The 19570-nt window shown below is 39.6% G+C and overlaps 1 protein-coding gene across 1 annotated transcript in view; it reads right to left on the reverse strand.

Annotated features, from left to right (window-relative positions):
• Positions 1–4081, reverse strand: part of LOC125266186 — a 31829-nt gene extending 27748 nt beyond the window's left edge. Inside the window, exon 1 of the mRNA XM_048186635.1 lies at positions 3652–4081. Within this exon, the coding sequence (XP_048042592.1) occupies positions 3652–4081 (430 nt within the window). The remainder of the gene's footprint in view (positions 1–3651) is intronic.
• Between the last annotated feature and the right edge of the window lie 15489 nt (positions 4082–19570).

Genomic DNA, 19570 nt, shown 5'->3' on the forward strand with positions numbered 1-19570 from the left:
CGCACGCTCTCGTGTAAACAAAACAATCAGGGCTCTGTCAATAAACCAGAAGGAACTATCATGCCACATTTCAGTGCTTTTCTGGCCCAGCTCCGGTCCACCATGCCACTTTTCATATGAATTTGTATGACTTCACTCGTACAAATTAGAAAGTTTTTTGCTAAATCATATGTATTTTACCTGTTGCCAAATTCAAATGAATTCATAGAAATGGCCTACCCCTAACCCCGCCTCTAAACCTACCCATCACTGGGGTTTAGACAAATCATATGAATTAGCCACCTTGTAAAACATATATGAATTGGTCTTGAGATAGCGTTGTGCATACACATAAACCATTATCTACTTATATAATTCAAATCATGTAAATTGTTAGGTTGTATAGATTAGGTCAGCAGGAACCAGGAACACTTCCCATAACCGGGAAAAAAAGTGCTTAACATTCTTGTGTCCCTCCATTACTGCAATCATTAATAACTCTTTATTTACTGGTCAGGTTCCTTCAGCGCTTAAAGTAGCTGCCATCACACCTGTTCCTAAAAAATCTGGTTGTGATGTTGAGGACCTGTCTAACTACAGGCCTATTGCACGTCTACCTTTTTTGGCTAAGGTTCTTGAGCGAGTTGTTGTTAGCCAGTTGCAGCAACACCTGTCTATTAACAATCTCCTTGAACCGTTTCAGTCCGGATTTAGATCAGGTCATAGCACTGAGACTGCTTTTGTCCGGGTCACAAATGATCTCCTCATTGCTGCTGATATGGGGGTTTGTAGTATTTTAGTTTTATTGGACATTACAGCTGCTTTTGACACGGTATCTCATGATGTTCTTCTTGAAAGGTTGCGTGTATGGGTTGGAATATCAGGTACTGCACTTGAATAGTTTACATCTTATCTTACTAATGGATTTCAGTTTGTGAGCCTGGGGAAAAATCAATCTGAACCAACATGAGTTCAACAGGGTGTTCCACAGGGGTCTTTACTTGGGCCCATCCTGTTTAGTATTTATATGTTGCCTCTGGGTTCATTCATTCGCAAGTTTGGGTTAGGGTTTCACTGTTATGCTGATGATACACTATGTCAGCATGCACCCTAATCCAAACCTTGCAGTCACAACTCTTACGGCCTAAGAGCTCTTTAAAGACTCACATTTTTAGAGCTGCTTATTGTAATTGACTATGACTTGTTTTATTGTATTTTCAATGTTGTTATTTTATAATCTGTGAATGTAGCGTTTTGGGTCTAAAAAAATTGCATTAGAAATAAAATGCATTATTATTATTATTATTATTATTATTATTATAACACCTGATGTACTCGCTACATCATAAGAAGAATGGTATCTACGCTAATATTATTCTCACTGTGTTTGTCCCGAGGTTAGCCGCAGCCTGTCAGATCCGGGCCGTACCCAGATGAGATGAAGGATCTACATCTAGACATGATGATAATGCAGCCCTGACATTTCAGCTAAACTAGTTTCTCATGGATGGGGATACACTCAAGCTGTGCATTGTTTGTTTGGGAGAGGAGCATGAGAGGGCTGATAGTGAGCACTTTGAAAAATCTTTGTTAAAAATTACTCTTTAAGGAGGGTGCTTCGACACTTGTTCCCCTAAGGTTCGGGTCCCGCTGCTGAGACAGAGCAGCAGCTTCGATTGTCGGGTTCGCAAATGGATTGGACAGAGGGGTTTGAGACGGACCCAGTCCTTTCTCTACCCTCACTTGTCAGGTCCAGTGCCTTATCTCAGGGCTTGGAAGGGAAGCTAAACTATATTATTTTGTTCTCATGCCAATCCTACAGCAGAAATTCCTTAAATTCTGTGATACTCTGAAAGATTTTATGGAGAAAATGTTTTGACAGGATCATGTAGACTCACACAGACATCAAGAATCAGCATATGAATCTCAACAATTGTGACAATCAAGAAATATTAAACTGAATATCACAAAACAAGCTATTAAAGTCACAAAAAAAGCTTTGTTGATTGTCACCATTGAGGAGCAGAAACTGTTTTAAATAAATCTTTTTTTAGGTGCACAAAGACACCAAAAATCAGTGTAATAAAAAAAAAAAATTAAAAAAATCAGAATACCAGATTCACTGATACCCCACGGCTACTGTAAATCATGTGAAATTAACTGCTAATGTAGATCTCATCATGTTGTGGGGGCTGATTCACTGATATCATCACCAATATGTGGCCAACATCAGCTGATGAGATTTTCTTCTGCATTTTTTGATATAACACGTAAACCTGTAAACCTGTTGTAGACTCCCAAAACAATATTAGGAACGTTTTAAAAAGGCATAATAGGGGCACTTTAATAAATTCATTATTTTAAACTGTAGTATTATTTAAAATTTATCTTTGAAATGCCAAGTCATAACAGATGAAATGTTATTATTTCAAATGAAGTAAATTGTAAATAAGTCAAGTCAACTGTTTTAGGGGCCGTTCACACAGAACATGTTTTTTCCATTCCAATGTGCTACTTTTCCATTGATTTTCTATGTGAAAACCCACTAGACGGACGTGCAAAACTGTTGGACTCACGTCTTGCGTCTTTTGCAGAATCTTGCACATGACGTGGTTCTAAAAATGCGGTACTCAAGTTAAAATCAGTTCAACTTTTAAACCAGTTGAACTTTTTTTTACCTTGCGTTTTTCCTAATTTCACTGCCTACATTTCACGTTTTTCAAAGCAAAAACGCTTTCTGTGTGAACGAGCCCTTAAAGTATACTTAATTGAGGCCACATTTGGGCCAAGACGTGATGTCACAAGTAAGTACAAAGCAGAATTATGAATATTTCTATGCTGGTGTCCCTATTACCTTGTGCATGGGAGACCAGGGCCACAATTTCAGTACTTAGGCACAAAAATACTTACAGATAATTGTAACACAAAAAAAATAGAAAATGCCAGAGCAAAATCAATCATTTTAGCCTGCAAAAAAAAAAATCAGGAAAAAAGTCCTGCAAAATCCTGGTGGGACTGCCTGTTAATTTAAGATTTGTTTAAAAATATGACAACAATCACATATACCATACAGCAATATCAGAGAGTGCTTGGGAATATTCACACATAATTTATACACATAAAACATACCAAAGGTAGAAAATGAAACATTTTAGAAGTAAATAAATACACAAATGCAATGTTAATAAATATAACTATTGAAATGGTCTTACCTTCATGTTTATGGTGGCTTAATCTTTGGTTTTCAGACATCAACAAGTCTAAAACTAATTTACACACATAAAACATACCAAAGTTACCAAATACATAAAATACATAGATTAAAAAATAAATCGCCTCAGGTTACAACTGTAACCCTGGTTCCCTGAAGAGGGAACGAGACGCTGTGTCAAGACGTTGTGTAAATGCCTCTCTGTGATTTTGTCGTGACGCATGTATGAAATCAGTCCAATGGCATGATGGAACATCATAGGCTGGTGATGTTTCAACCAGGAAACTATAAAGCATACCCGAAAACAGACCGTTTCTATGTGAAGCCATTGTGCACACTAAGACGACAGCCTAGTGGAGTGGGCCTGAACAGCCATAGGTGAAGACTGACTGGCCGACTCATCCGCCAGTGAGATAGCCATTTTATCATTTGAAGGCTTTGGCTGCGAGTGCAGCCCCAACCTCCAGTCTTTCTGTGTGAGGCCACAGGTAGTGATGCACTGCTTTTTCTGTGCTCAATGTGAGGAGCTTTTAGAGGGCCTAGACTGCTCATGCTCAGTAGTCTCAGGCACATGAGGTTGGCAAGGGATAAACGCCACCTCCTGTTTCTTAGCCTCCTGAAACCTCTCAATGACTGAGGTGACAAGAGATCATGAGGAGAGAGCAGGGTGTAGAATGATTTCTCCTTCATGTCAGAAAGATTTAACCAGAGATATCTCTCTGTGGCCATCAGGGCTGCCATATACCAGCTGATTGACTTGGCCATCTCCTTGGAGGCCCGGAGAGACAAGTCTGTAGCACAACACAGCTCTCTAAAAGTGTAAGCACTAGCTTCTCCGCCTTCATCAATGTCCAAAAGCAGGTCAGCTTGGTATGCTTGAAGGATTGCCATGGTGTGAAGACATGCAGCGGCCTGACCTGCTGCCGAATATGCTTTACCCACCAGCACTGAAGAGGTTCTTTATGGCTTGGTGGGTAGCATCTGGGATTTAAAGGATGTTGCAGACTCAGGGGAGGTATAGCTCACAAGTGTCTCTTCAGCTCTGGGTATCACCCCATAGCCATGGTGTTTCTGCCCCAGGATATTAGAATAATTGGAGGTCTGAATGCTGAAAACATGATAGGTTTCTAGAGGTTTCTTAGATGTTGTGATCTAGATAAAATAAATCTTTCATCTAATTTACTTTTTTGCTAAACCTCCTGTCTTTCAGCAGGCCATTCAATACTCAGCTTAGCCACAGCGTGAGACACAACCTCTAACAGCTCCTCGTACGCAGGAGTATGAGGTGGCGAGTCCTCATCCATCTCATCCATCTCCTCAGAGCTGGATAGTTGCAGTACCGGTACTTCTATCTGGGTGGAAGAAACTGCAGTGCATGCTTCCAAGCCCTGAGATAAGGCACTGGACCTGACAAGTGAGGGTAGAGAAAGGACTGGGTCCGTCTCAAACCCCTCTGTCCAATCCATTTGCGAACCCGACAATCGAAGCTGCTGCTCTGTCTCAGCAGCGGGACCCGAACCTTAGGGGAACAAGTGTCGAAGCACCCTCCTTAAAGAGTAATTTTTAACAAAGATTTTTCAAAGTGCTCACTATCAGCCCTCTCATGCTCCTCTCCCAAACAAACAATGCACAGCTTGAGTGTATCCCCATCCATGAGAAAACAAGGGCAGGGAGATGCAAGTGTTGTTTGTCAGTGCCCTCCACTAATATTGGCACCCTTCATAAATATGAGCAAAGGTGGCAAATAAATCTGTGTTGTTTTGTCATGAACACCAGTTGGAGTGCCCTAGTTAGCCATTAGAGGGCACTCCAACACGGACTATTTCTCACCACACTTGAACTTCAATTCCCCTAACACACTTCCCGGACTCATTATCCTGTTTCATTGCATCCAGCTGTTTTGTGTTTGTTCATTAGTGTCTGTCTATTTATACCTGGCTTGTTTCTGCTTTTGTTGTTTTCTGGTGTTTTCATGTATGGTTTCTGGTTTCTCCGTTTTGGTTTTCCTTGTGTTTTTCTTGTTTTTGTATGGACTGTTTCTGTGGATTTTGACCCTTGCCTGTTTGGATTACGTTTCTGGATTACCCCATTAAAGCTGCACATGGATCTTACCCTCTCATCTCTGTGCTTTGCGTGACAGAAACCACAATCATGCAAAGATCCAGCAGTAAGAGAATCCGGTCATCGGCCAGCAAGTCGGGGAAGTCAGAGTGGTCCCCGAGATCTGAATACACTTTCTCAGAGAGGTATGGAGGTGCGGGCATTCACCCAGGTGTTCTGGTCACGGGTGGAGAAGCTAAATCACCCCGATGCGGTCCTCAAGGACATATTCAACAATTGTCTTGATGATCCTCTGCCACAATGGGAGATGGAGCTGGTTGGGAGGTTAAATTTCTGGAACTTTGCCAATTACCTGTACCTGCGTAAGAATGGGCTCAGCCCTGGCTTTTATATATTCATTATATTTTACTTAACCTGTTAATGATGTATCAATTAATAATAATAAAAAAGAGAAAATCAATAAATTTTATGTTTAGATAAGATACTCGTAATCAGATTACAGTTACTTTTTTATGGATTACATGATTACATATTATTTACACAATGGCAGTAAGTTATTCACAATTCATTGATTCTCCTAATTTTTTAATGTTTATATTTTTTCAAAATATATATATTGTCACGTTCTTTACAATGGTAATAAACTCCTGACTAAAAGAGAGAATGCTATTTTTATACTGAAACAGACACACTACAACGGTACAAACAATTTCACACAGAGCACTTGCTGAAGATACAGAAGCTAGCACAGTCTTGTTTCGGGGTATGCTTTATAAACTTTATAATTTCCTGGTTGATGACGTCATCCATCTATGACATTTCATTCCGTCTCTGGACTGATTTCATACGTGCTTATCAACATAATCGCGCAAAGGCATTCCCACAGCATCTCAACGCAGTGTCTTGTTCCCTTGAAAGGGAACTAAAATATATAGTTATTGCAACGTTAGAAAATATAAGCCAGCTATTAAAATGGTCTTACCTTCATGTTTAGGGTGGCTTAATTCTCGGTTTTCAGACATTTCTGAGTCCAAAACTTTTGATTGGCCTTTGGTGGAGCCACAATTTATACACATAAAACATACCAAAATTAGAAAATGAAACATTTTAAAAGTAAATAAATACACAAAATACATATATTAACAAATATAGAGTTTTTGCAGTGTTAGTAAAAATAGGGCATCTATTAAAATGGTCTTACCTCCATGTTTATGGTGGCTTAATTCTTGGTTTTCAGACATTTCTGAGTCTAAAACTCTTGAGTGGGCTTTGATGGAGCCACATAAATTATACACATAAAAAATACCAAAGTTAGAAAATAAAAATGTTTAAAGGTAAATAAATACACAAAATACATATATTAACAAATTCTACAAAAATGTTTTTGCAATGTTAGGTCATCTATTAAAAATGAACTTACCTCTATGTTCACGGTGTCTTAATTCTCGGTTTTCAGACATGTCTGGGTGTGGCAAGTTTAAAAAGCTCAAAAGATGTTTGTGGTGAAGTTATGCCTGATATTGCGGTGTCGAGAATGTCAGGTACTTCCAGCCCGATCTTCGTATCGAGGATTGTATTGTTTTAGTGAAATGATGTAACCGGCGATGTTTGAAGCCTCGCTTGAGTGCAGTGCTTCGAGATGGGTCTCTCGGAACAATCTGTTTTTTCCCCTGTCTTGCTACAGAAGCACTTCCTGTCCTGTCCACTTTCACATTCACTTTCACTTATCCATTCTAAGGAACTCTATTCCTATATGTTCAACAAAAGCAATGCCCAGTTACAAAATTATGAACCAACACTGAACATTTCACAGAATTAATACATGTGTTTATGTGTGTGTGTATGTTAATGTATCATGAACCACATAACACACATTTTGGTGTTGACACTGACAATTTTTTTCCTGCACCATATTGCCATTGAGCTGGTGTCCCTACAAGCATCGAGAAATGAAACGCTTTTCAACAATCTGGCAGAAAAGGGTCCGTGTAAAACACATTTCATCACAATTCAGTTTTCAGACCATAGGCCTACAATGCAAATGCAAAAATGAAAAATTGAAACCAGGTGTTCATATTTTTTGTGTACTTAATTAGTAGATACTTATGCTAAATTATGACTTTAGAAATAATTTGAATAAAAGAAATCTAATCGATTTTCTATTTTTCCATTTATTTATTACTTTATTTATATACATTATACTCTTGGTCAGGGGGTCCGTATACTTTTGCGTCCATTCGTTTTTCCTTTTTTAAACAAGAAATGAAATATGGAAAATGCGGTTTCTTTGTTTTTTATTTTAACACTGATGAATAGAATTAGCAGATACAAGCCAATTTTCTTTATGCAAGATTATTTTATTAAAAATAACATAAATGATATACAACTTGTTATTTAATATGTAAAAATGCTAAATTTAATTTACAGTGTTTTGCGTCATACACACAGACGCTAAAGCGCCTCTAGTGTCTTTTCCTCTGGCGTCAGTAGAATGACTCGCTTCAAGAGCCTGCCTAAATGACACTGATTCATTTTCATTCGTTAAATTACTATTATTATTTTTACATTTATATTTTAACCTAAACATTACATTTCTAAACCTTAGTCCTATAGCCTCTTGTTTAGCGATCTAACATGATCGAGTTCCCGCTTGTGGTCTCAATCCCGTCATTTTTTATATGAATAAAGGCCAAAACGACATCTAAATTACCGTCACTGGACATTAACACTTTCGTGGCTTAATCCTAAAACAACAACCAGGAAAAAACTATTTTCTCGCACATTTTCTTGTCATCAACAGCATCTAAGGCTAAGACAACGGCAACGTAAACAAAGTGGAAGGACAATTTAATGTTAAGCGTTTAATGACTTTCTTCACACGTTAATAGTTCATTTCAGAATAAAGAGATGATCTGAATGTCTTGTTGAATGAGTGTTGATAGTCTGAGGATCATCAATATTAACAGAGAAACTGCTGAAAACACTCTTTATTTCATGTCAATAGTTCCTGTTTTCACTTCATTTATTATGCTGATGTCTTCAGATCTGCTGTAAATTGACACTTAAAGCTCATTTCATTGCTGTCAACAGAATAATGTTCAATTTAGAAATAAAATGTTCTGAATTAGCATCAGTTGTTTTACAAAAGACTGATATAAATTCTGAATGCAATTAGTTTAAGGGTCAAATACAAAAAGGGGTTAATATAGCAACAAAAAAGAAAAACTTGTCAGTACAAAAATCATTTTCTGACATTCAAACACTGTATTTAAGGATCACAGTGCAGCCCAAAATACTCTTTAATTGTCATTTTAACTAAGTTTTAATCATATAAAATTTAACTAAATGTAGTTCTCATATTTCATATATTCTATTCAGTACAGGCAAAAAATAAAATTAAAAATACACTTGCATTTAATTGGTTTTTGATGTTAAATAGATTTTTAAATTCATTTAATTTGATGCAGACACTAAAATTTGATATCTGGGGCCCGTTCTTCGTACGTCGCTTATTACATCCGAGATCAAATGACACATCCAAGATGATATCATCGTGCTAATCATGATCCGGCTAATTGGGTTCTTCGAACACACCTGTTGTGTATGATTAGTATCGCTGGATTGAGTTATCTGAGATAATTGCGCGTTCATGTGTTGGCTTAAAAGGGGATATGTATCGATAGTAGAAACATTGATCAGCAATGCAGCGATTGGCTGGAGTCAAGACGGCAACGTAATGACATCATAGAATGAGAAAAGACACCTGACGAAAAACTTGACGAATTTCTAGACATTTATAAGGAAACAGCCAAGCGAATAAATGACAGAAGAACGACATAAATGTTAGATAAATGAAATGTGCATTTTTTTTTTTTTACATGATTACCCAATTATTTAGGCTATATTCACAATTACTATTATTTGTACATCCAATTTTTTATTTCAATGTTGTAATTAGCAACTAATTTACCTTTGAAGCATATTTGACAGCATTAATTAAAGTTTCTTAAGGGTCAAGATCAAGTTATCTGCATCTCCTGCGCTTCATCAAGCCACTCCCATAATATATGTCGCGGTTCAAATGCACAAATGCATGTATGGCATAGACATCTGTACATCATGTGTGTAAAACTTCAATAACAAATATTACGTAATTATTCCCTCACGAATGAATCTCTCACAGAGTAAAACTGTCGGTGTCTATATTATGACACTACACGGCATTATAGTATTATTTGCAAATTTATTTTTAAATCATTATTATTGTCCCTGGTTTACATTAGTGTACTCTTGTGGGAAAGTAGCAGAGGCTGGGACAGACTTTAAGCATCACCTCCGCTGAAAAAGATGCAATCTAATCCTGTTAACATGAAATAAGCCTGCTCCCGAGCAGGTTTGAGCTTACGGACCTGTTGCTATAAAACGTTATTTTAACCCTATAAAAACAAACACAGTAACTGATATTTTTGATTTTTTTCAGACCTCCCATACTGGAATTCATCATCAATGAAGCTCCTCCCACATCACTCACATCATCAGAGAGGCTCCTCCCACATCACTCACATCATCAGTGAGGCTCCTCCTGCATCACTCACATCATCAGTGAAGCTCCTCCCACAGCAGTTCATCAATAAACTGCGTGACTCGCCATAGACATACATGGAGAAAAGTAGCTCCGGCTAGAATGTTCCTCCGCAAGACGCGTGCTGTTCTGTTTATTAACCACTAGAGCGCCAAAAATCGCGGACAGCAACTTTAAATTACGATTATTTTGAGAAAATGAGAGACGTTTTTAAACATTTTTTTATTCAAGTTGTCATCACCATTTCTGAACAAACTTATTATTAGGTAATATACACAACAAGTTTACGTTTTATCTTAAGGTTTTCATTCAGTTTAAAACATTAAACAATATGTGTAAACAAAAATATCAGCCTAAAGAACAAGCATTATAAGCTCAAGCAGCGAGCGGGAAAAAACACTGCAGAACGTAATGTACATATAATGTACACTAGAGTCAGAATATGGTTACCATGTTTATATTGTTTCACATTATAATGTTGAGGAAAAAAATAAAATAAAATGTGTATGATTATATTACCATTATCTCTCTATCTCTCTCACTCACTCACTCACTCACATACACACTAAAATGCTGAATTAAATAAATATTTTTTTATTTGTACGAATTTGTGTCATTTTTCATATCAGACCCCATCCCCACCCAAACCCCCGTCGCTGCCGCCGCCGCCGCCGCCGAAATCTCACTCTGAACTCAGTTCAAAACTTGAGAGCCCTGGAGAGGTTCAAGCACTTCTGCACATTCAGATACACAGTCAAACTATGAAATGAGACATAATGTTCTTTTCTAACAAAAGCTCAGTAAAAGGAAGTTTGAGAAACTTTCATAATGATTGTCAACATCAGATCAAACTAAATATTTATGTACAGTGTTGTAGTCGAGACCAGTTAATTCGAGTCCGACTCAAGACCGAGTCCAGAGAGGTCCAAGACAAGTTCAAGTTCACATAAGGTTGGATCTGAGACGAGACCTAAAGAAACCTAAAGACCTAAAAGAATATGTAAATGTTTCAGTTTAGGGTAAAAAGGCCACATAGAAGGTGGTGTAAAGGCAATTTGTTAGAAAAGATTTCCATTTTGAATAAAAGCTGTTATTTGTAACATTTTTAAATAAAAGATTTTAAATCGGTCGACTGAAAAGAGATGGTATTCATCCCTCCCGGGATGGTGCTGCTCTTCTATCTAGAAATTTGGCAAATAGTCTTAGAGCTAAACCATGACAAACCAGGGCCCAGATCAGGACGCAGACAAACTGGCTAAACCGACCGTCTGCTAGCCGCCTCACGTCACAGAACTCAGATAATTCACAGCACATAGAAACTCTTTCACCTAGATATTATCACATAGAGACTGTGTCTGTACCTCGAACTAGTAAATACAAAAAACTTCCGAAACCTTTTAAGGGTAAAAATTTAATTGATGTTCAAAAAATGAAAATCACAGATAAATCAGATAAACAAATGATAAAGCTTGGGTTACTGAATATTAGATCTATTTCTTCAAAAGCACTTATTGTAAATGAAATTATCACAGACAATAAACTAGACTTGCTGTGTTTGACAGAAACCTGGCTAAAACCAGACGATTACATTACTTTAAATGAATCTAGTCCTCAAGGTTATGATTATCGACACAATCCTCGACAGAAAGGCAAAGGGGGAGGTGTTGCTGTAATTTATAGTAATATATTCAGAATCATTCAAAAGAATTTCAAATATAATTCCTTTGAAGTGATGGTGCTTTATGTAACATTATGTAAGTTGACATTTGTGCTGGCTACTGTATACAGGCCACCAGGGCACCATACTGACTTTATCAAAGAATTTGCTGATTTTCTATCAGAGTTAGTACTGGCTGCGGATAAAGTCCTTGTTGTTGGTGATTTTAATATCCATGTAGATAATAATAAAGACGCATTTGGATTGGCATTTGCAGACATTTTAAACTCTATTGGAGTTAGACAACACGTGTCAGGACCCACTCATTGTCGTAATCATACCTTAGATCTAATACTGTCGCATGGAATTGATATTGATGCTGTTGAAATTCTACAGCAGAGCGATGATATATCAGATCATTATTTAGTCTCGTGTATAATACAATTAGCCAAGGCTACAAAACCACCACCCAGCCATAAATATTGTAGAACCATCACGTCTACCACTAAAGATTGCTTTATAAATAATCTCCCCGAGCAGTTTCATCGCCTTAGTATACCTGACAACTTAGAAGAACTCGATGCTGCAACAGAAACTATTGGCTCTCTCTTTTCCAGCACATTAGATGCAGTCGCTCCTTTACGTCTAAAGAAGATTAAGGAAACTAATCCAACGCCGTGGTATGATGAGCACACTCGGGCTCTAAAACGAGCTGTTAGAAAAGCTGAACGTAGTTGGAAGAAAACAAAACTAGAAGTTTTTCGCCTTTCGTGGAAAGAAAAAATGATTGAGTACAGAACGGCTATAAGAAATGCTAGATCTACTTATTTTTCAAATCTCTTAATAGAAAACAAACATAATCCTAGGTATTTATTTGACACAGTGGCTAAATTAACTAGAAACAGAGATTCAACTGCTGACGTTTCCATAGAGCACAGCAGTAATGACTTTATGAACTTCTTTACTTGCAAGATTGATAATATTAGAGAGAAAATTAAAAACATGCAACCGTCTACAGTTTCGCTTCAGACAGTGCACTGTAGTGTCCCTGAGGTAAAACTAGAATCATTCGCCGCTATAGGAGAGGAAGAATTATCTAAACTTATCAAATCATCAAAATCAACGACATGTATGTTAGACCCAATGCCGACTAAACTACTGAAAGAAATGCTTCCAGAGGTCGTAGGTCCACTTCTTGATATAATTAATTCATCTTTAACACTAGGATACGTGCCAAAAACCTTTAAGCAGGCTATTATTAAACCTCTTATTAAAAAACCTCAACTAGATCCGAGAGATTTAGTAAATTACAGGCCAATCTCGAATCTACCTTTTCTGTCAAAGATACTAGAAAAGGCAGTTTCAACACAACTGTGCTCCTTTTTAGAAAGAAATGGAATCTGTGAGGATTTCCAGTCAGGATTTAGACCATACCATAGTACTGAGACTGCTCTCGTTAGAGTTACAAACGATCTACTCTTATCATCCGATCGTGGCTGTATTTCTCTATTAGTGTTATTAGATCTCAGTGCTGCTTTTGACACTATCGATCACAACATTCTTTTAAAAAGACTTGAAAACTATATTGGCATTAGTGGAATTGCTTTGGCATGGTTCAAATCGTACTTATCTGACCGTTATCAGTCTGTAGTAGTTAATGAAGAGATGTCGTATCGATCACAAGTTCAATATGGAGTACCACAAGGCTCAGTACTAGGACCGTTGCTTTTCACTCTGTACATGCTGCCCTTAGGAGAGATAATTAGGAAGCATGGTGTTAGTTTTCACTGCTACGCTGACGATACTCAGCTCTATATTTCCTCGCGCCCTGACGAAACCTACAAATTCACAAAACTAACAGAATGCATAGCTGACATTAAAAACTGGATGACAAGAAATTTCTTATTATTAAATTCAGAAAAAACTGATATCCTAATCTTTGGACCAAAAACTTCCTCACGAAAAAACCTTGAATACTCTCTAACACTTGACGGGTGCTCCATTAAACCTTCGTCCTCAGTTAGGAACCTGGGTGTGCTCTTCGATACCAATCTTTCATTTGAAAGTCATGTTTCTAGTATCTGTAAAACCGCCTTCTTCCATCTAAAAAATATATCTAAATTACGACATATGCTCTCAATGACAAATGCGGAACAGTTGGTTCATGCATTCATGACCTCAAGACTAGATTATTGTAACGCTCTACTGGGTGGTTGTTCTGCTCGGCTTTTAAACAGACTACAGTTGGTCCAAAATGCGGCAGCTAGAGTTCTTACTAGAACCAGAAAGTATGACCATATTAGCCCAGTTCTGTCAACATTACATTGGCTCCCTATTAAACATCGTATAGATTTTAAAATCTTGCTACTTACTTATAAAGCTCTAAATGGTTTAGCTCCCCAGTACCTAAGTGAGCTCTTAATGCATTATAGTCCTTCACGTCTATTGCGATCTCAGAATTCAGGCCAGTTGATAATACCCAGAATATCAAAATCAACTGAAGGCGGCAGATCCTTTTCCTATTTAGCACCTAAACTCTGGAACAATCTTCCTAGCATTGTTCGGGAAGCAGACACACTCTGTCAGTTTAAATCTAGACTAAAAACACATCTCTTTGCTCTTGCATACACATAACACATTATCAATACATTAACATTTTTCAAATCCGTTAAAGGATTGTTACGCTGCAATAATTAGGTCGGCCGGAACCGAGAACATTTCCTATAACACTAGATATACCTGTACATCAGAATAAGAATGGCATCTACGCTAATATCTGTCTCTCTGCTTATCCTGAGGTTTGCCGGGTGCTGGATCCAGGCCGTATCCAGATCAGATGGAGAACCTGTGTCTGGACCTGACTACAACGTAGCCCAGGAGACAATGGGCCTACAGATCCAGTTCTGGCTGCATCTATAATTCAGATTTTTAATCTCCGTATCCGCTTACATATATTTATATATAATCTATTTTTAATCTCTATAATAAAAATGTATAATTCAGATTTTGATCTCCATATCCATTTACATATATTATATATATCTTCCAAGGGGTTTTTTTCCCTCCTAGGACTTTTTTCCCAGTGTTAGCATGCTGGGTTTTTCTCCTAGGGGTTTTTTTCCACCCCTGGGAGTCAGCCGACATTGGCTTAATGTAGCACCATCTTGTATATGTTACATATTACCACGCTTGCTTGTACAGCTTATTTTTAACCACTTCTCTTTTTTCTGTGCTTCTAATATGTAAAGCTGCTTTGAAACAATTACCAATTGTAAAAAGCGCTATATAAATAAATTTGACTTGACTTGACTTGACTTTCTCAAACAGCTCTACTGTGACGACTCGGATGTTATGGCTCATAAAAGTAAACTTCACAACCGTGAGATTGTTGTGAAAGGATTCTTTTGGCTCATTCCTCCAACAGCCTCCAGCAGGAATCAATGGTATGTCCAGTGCAAATATTATAAATAATAACATTATATATTGTTCAACTACATTGAATCAGCAGTGCCGATGAACTGATAAATAAATAAATAATAAATAAATCCACAACATTATATATAAATAAATATATAAATAAATAAATGTGCACATTAATACATTAATCCACATTTGCCTGCATATATATATATATATATATATATATATATATATATATATATATATATATATTAAATGTGCAAGGACAATAATAATTAAATAAAACAAATGTTGCATACAATAAAAATATTAATGGAAATGCTAAGCTAAAAGTTGACTTCTTTCCTTTTAAACGTTTATTCATTTTTTAATTTAGCTCCCTATTTTTTTTATTTTTAAGACATTGTAGTTCTTGACATTGTATTTAGACTTTTTTTCTAGAAATTTAATGAGTTTAATCCCGCATTATAATGAATTTAATCTTTAGATGGTTTTATTGGCCCTATCCTCTTCCATAATTTATGATTTAATTTATTTGCATATTTATTTATTTATTTATTTATTTATTGTTTTTGCAGGTTTCATCCTCCATGGCAGACGGCACTCAAACCTTCACTACAATGGCTCTATATATATAGTTTTTCTTAGTTACTAACCCAAACATATTCATGAAACATTGACCTGTAGTCCCTATAGTTGTGCTATGTGTGCCATGGGCGCCACCATGTTGTTTTGTGCCGTAGTACAGATAATCGGATCTGTCTGCTTAATTTAAGTAAATTCATCCACTTCTTTCAAAATACAGTACATGACAGTACATGGCCAGTGTACTGGGGATAAACTGTACAAACGAGCTGTTAGAAAAGCTGAACGTAGTTGGAAGAAAACAAAACTAGAAGTTTTTCGCCTTTCATGGAAAGAAAAAATGATTGAGTACAGAACGGCTATAAGAAATGCTAGATCTACTTATTTTTCAAATCTCTTAATAGAAAACAAACATAATCCTAGGTATTTATTTGACACAGTGGCTAAATTAACTAGAAACAGAGATTCAACTGCTGACGTTTCCATAGAGCACAGCAGTAATGACTTTATGAACTTCTTACTTGCAAGATTGATAATATTAGAGAGAAAATTATAAACATGCAACCGTCTACAGTTTCGCTTCAGACAGTGCACTGTAGTGTCCCTGAGGTAAAACTAGAATCATTCGCCGCTATAGGAGAGGAAGAATTATCTAAACTTATCAAATCATCAAAATCAACGACATGTATGTTAGACCCAATGCCGACTAAACTACTGAAAGAAATGCTTCCAGAGGTCGTAGGTGTCACGAATACAGCTCCTCCGGTGCATCCTCCGGGCCACCGGAGGGAGCCCTCTCCGGAATACTGATTCGCACCCATCTGGACTCCATCTCCCATCGGCCCGCATTCCTGGGACTGATCACATTGCACCTGCGCCATATCACACCACACTATTTAAGACGCACACACACACACAGCTTCGCGAAGTCTTGATTTGCTTTTAGTAGTCATTTCTGAGCGTTTATTTTGTGGACTGATATCTCGTTACGTCTTGGACTGTTTATCTCTGCTGAACCCTTGCTGCATACCCTGAACTGTGCCTGTTTACCGTCTCTGAGCTCTTGCCGCCTGCCTCGATCCCTGCCTGTGACACGACCCAGCATCTAGCCGCCAGCCTCGACCTTCTGCCTGTCCCCGATTACGATATTGTCTTGCTCCTACCTGTGTACATCTATCTCAAATAAAGCTGCAAATGGATCCGCTGCCTCCAGACTCCTCATTACAGAAGACTTCGCCACCAAGTGATCCAGCAGCACTGGCCCAGATATCCACCGAGTTAACCGCTCAAGCCAGCCAGCTCGCCATGCACCATCACCAGCTCTCACGCCTCACCTCGCTCACCGAGGAGTTGGTGAAAACGCTTCAAGGCCTCCGGCTCAATCCTCCCGAAACCCCAGGAATGCAGCCGCCGCGCCGCCTCAAACCCCTCCGGCCGTCCCGAATCCTCGACTGGCCCTCCCTGAAAAGTTCGACGGGACACCAACTAAATGTAAGGGGTTCCTTTTACAATGTTCTTTATACGTAAACCAACAGCCATCCATGTACCCCACGGATATAAGTCGCATTTCGTTTGTTTGCTCGCTGCTGTCGGGGAAGGCTTTGGATTGGGCCACCGCCATTTGGCGCGATGACGGATCGGCATTTCCCTCATTCACAAACTTTCTACAGCGGTTCAGAGAAGTGTTTGAGCACACCGAGGGGGGACAGAGCCCGGGTGATCAACTGCTTTCACTAACTCAGGGCAAAGCCACCGCGGCCGAATACGCACTACAATTTCGCACGTTGGCTGCACAAACCAATTGGGTAGAAGATACCCTGAAACTGTTATTTCGCCGGGGCTTAACAGTGGATTTACAAGCTGAACTGGCATGCAGAGACGAGGGCAGCACACTGAACTCTTTCATCGATCTGGCAATACACATTGACAATTTGCTGCGCACTCGACGACCTGGTCGCGTCCCCGGGGCCAGCAACACAATCCCAGAACCCATGCAGCTCGGCTATACACCTATTCAACCAGAGGAGAGAGAGAGAAGACGTCAGCTGCACCTATGCTTCTACTGCGGTCAACCTGGGCACATCAAAAATAACTGTCCGGTCCGACCACCACTTCCAAGCTCCAGAGCGGTGAGTTCTCTTCCACTCCCCACCTATTCATTCAACTGTCTGAAAATTCCTGCGCAACTCCTTGTTAAAGACCAAAGTATCACTACTTATGCTCTTCTGGACTCAGGGGCGGCGGGTAATTTCATGTCTGCCACTTTCGCCAGAGAACACAACATCCCACTAACTGACTGTCATTCCTCATTAACAGTGGAGGCGCTAGATGGCAAGCCCATCGGAGAGGGGAGAATCACACACGTCACCCTCGAACTCAAATTACGAATCGGCATCCTTCATCAAGAATCCATCTGCTTCTATGTAATTCATGCACCTCAAATTTCCATCATCCTTGGTCTGCCCTGGCTGCGCTCACACAACCCACACGTGTCATGGAAGGAGGGGAGATACTACATTGGGGAGAACATTGCCGCACACATTGTCTACAATCAGTTTACCCGGTGCCGCTACGGTCCATGGAGGTCAACACTGAGGGACCGAACATTCCCGCTAAATATTCCGACCTCGCAGTAGCCTTTAGCAAGGAAAGATCCACTGAACTCCCTCCTCACAGGCCCGGCGACTGTGCCATCGATCTTCTACCCGGCACAGCACCTCCCAAGGGACGAATCTTTCCTCTCTCTCAACCAGAAACCACAGCTATGAAAACCTACATTGAGGAGGAGCTAGCCAAGGGATTCATCCGACCGTCCACTTCACCAGCGTCCGCCGGGTTCTTCTTCGTTAAAAAGAAGGACGGGGGTCTGAGGCCTTGCATTGACTACAGGGGTCTGAACGACATCACAGTAAAATTTCGAACAGTTAAAACAGGCCAAGTATTTCACCAAGCTAGACCTCCGGTGCGCCTATAATCTCATCCGCATCCGGGAAGGGGATGAATGGAAAACGGCCTTTTCAACAACCACTGGCCACTACGAGACCCTCGTGATGCCGTTCGGCCTGTCCAATAGTCCAGCTGTGTTCCAGTCTTATATCAACGACGTATTCAGAGACATGCTAAACCGATGGGTCGTCGTATATATCGACGACATCTTGATATACTCTAGTTCCCTTGAAGAACACGTCCAGCATGTAAGAACTGTGTTACAGAGACTGATCGAACATCGATTGTATGCCAAGGCCGAAAAGTGCGAGTTTCACCAGACGTCCACAGCGTTCCTGGGGTATGTCATCAGCAGAGATGGGGTAGCTATGGACGACCGCAAAGTAAGGGCGGTGCTGGATTGGCCCAAACCACACACACTCAAAGAACTGCAGCGGTTCCTGGGCTTTGCTAATTTCTACAGGCGATTCATCAGAAACTTCAGTTGTGTAGCTGCACCATTGACGTCCATGACAAAACGCTCGTCCTCCCGCCTGCACTGGTCCCCTGAAGCTGACAGAGCTTTTCAAGAGCTGAAAGACCGGTTCACCTCGGCGCCCATCCTCCGTCACCCTGACCCGGAACGACCGTTCATTGTGGAGGTTGACGCCTCTAACACCGGTATTGGCGCTATTCTATCCCAACGCCAGGGCGATCCTGAGAAAATGTACCCGTGCGCCTTCTTCTCTCGCAAACTATCGTCTGCTGAACGGAATTATGATGTAGGAGATCGAGAACTGCTGGCCATGAAGGCCGCCCTAGAAGAGTGGCGGCATTGGTTGGAGGGAGCGCAACACCCGTTCACCGTGTTCACGGACCACAAAAATCTGGAGTACCTACGTTCAGCCAAAAGACTAAATCCACGCCAAGCTCGATGGGCCATGTTCTTCACTCGATTTGATTTCAAAGTCACATACAGACCCGGGTCCAAGAACACCAAGGCGGACGCTTTGTCTCGACAGACTGAGGCCACCGAATCGTGTAAGGACGAGGAGTACATTATTCCTAAATCGTCACCCAATTCATCCATCACTGCGTCGCCTGTCAAACCTCCAAGTCGCTCCACCAGCGACCTGCTGGACTGCTCCAA

This window comes from Megalobrama amblycephala, linkage group LG4 (assembly GCF_018812025.1).
Source record: "Megalobrama amblycephala isolate DHTTF-2021 linkage group LG4, ASM1881202v1, whole genome shotgun sequence".
Lineage (NCBI taxonomy): Eukaryota > Metazoa > Chordata > Actinopteri > Cypriniformes > Xenocyprididae > Megalobrama > Megalobrama amblycephala.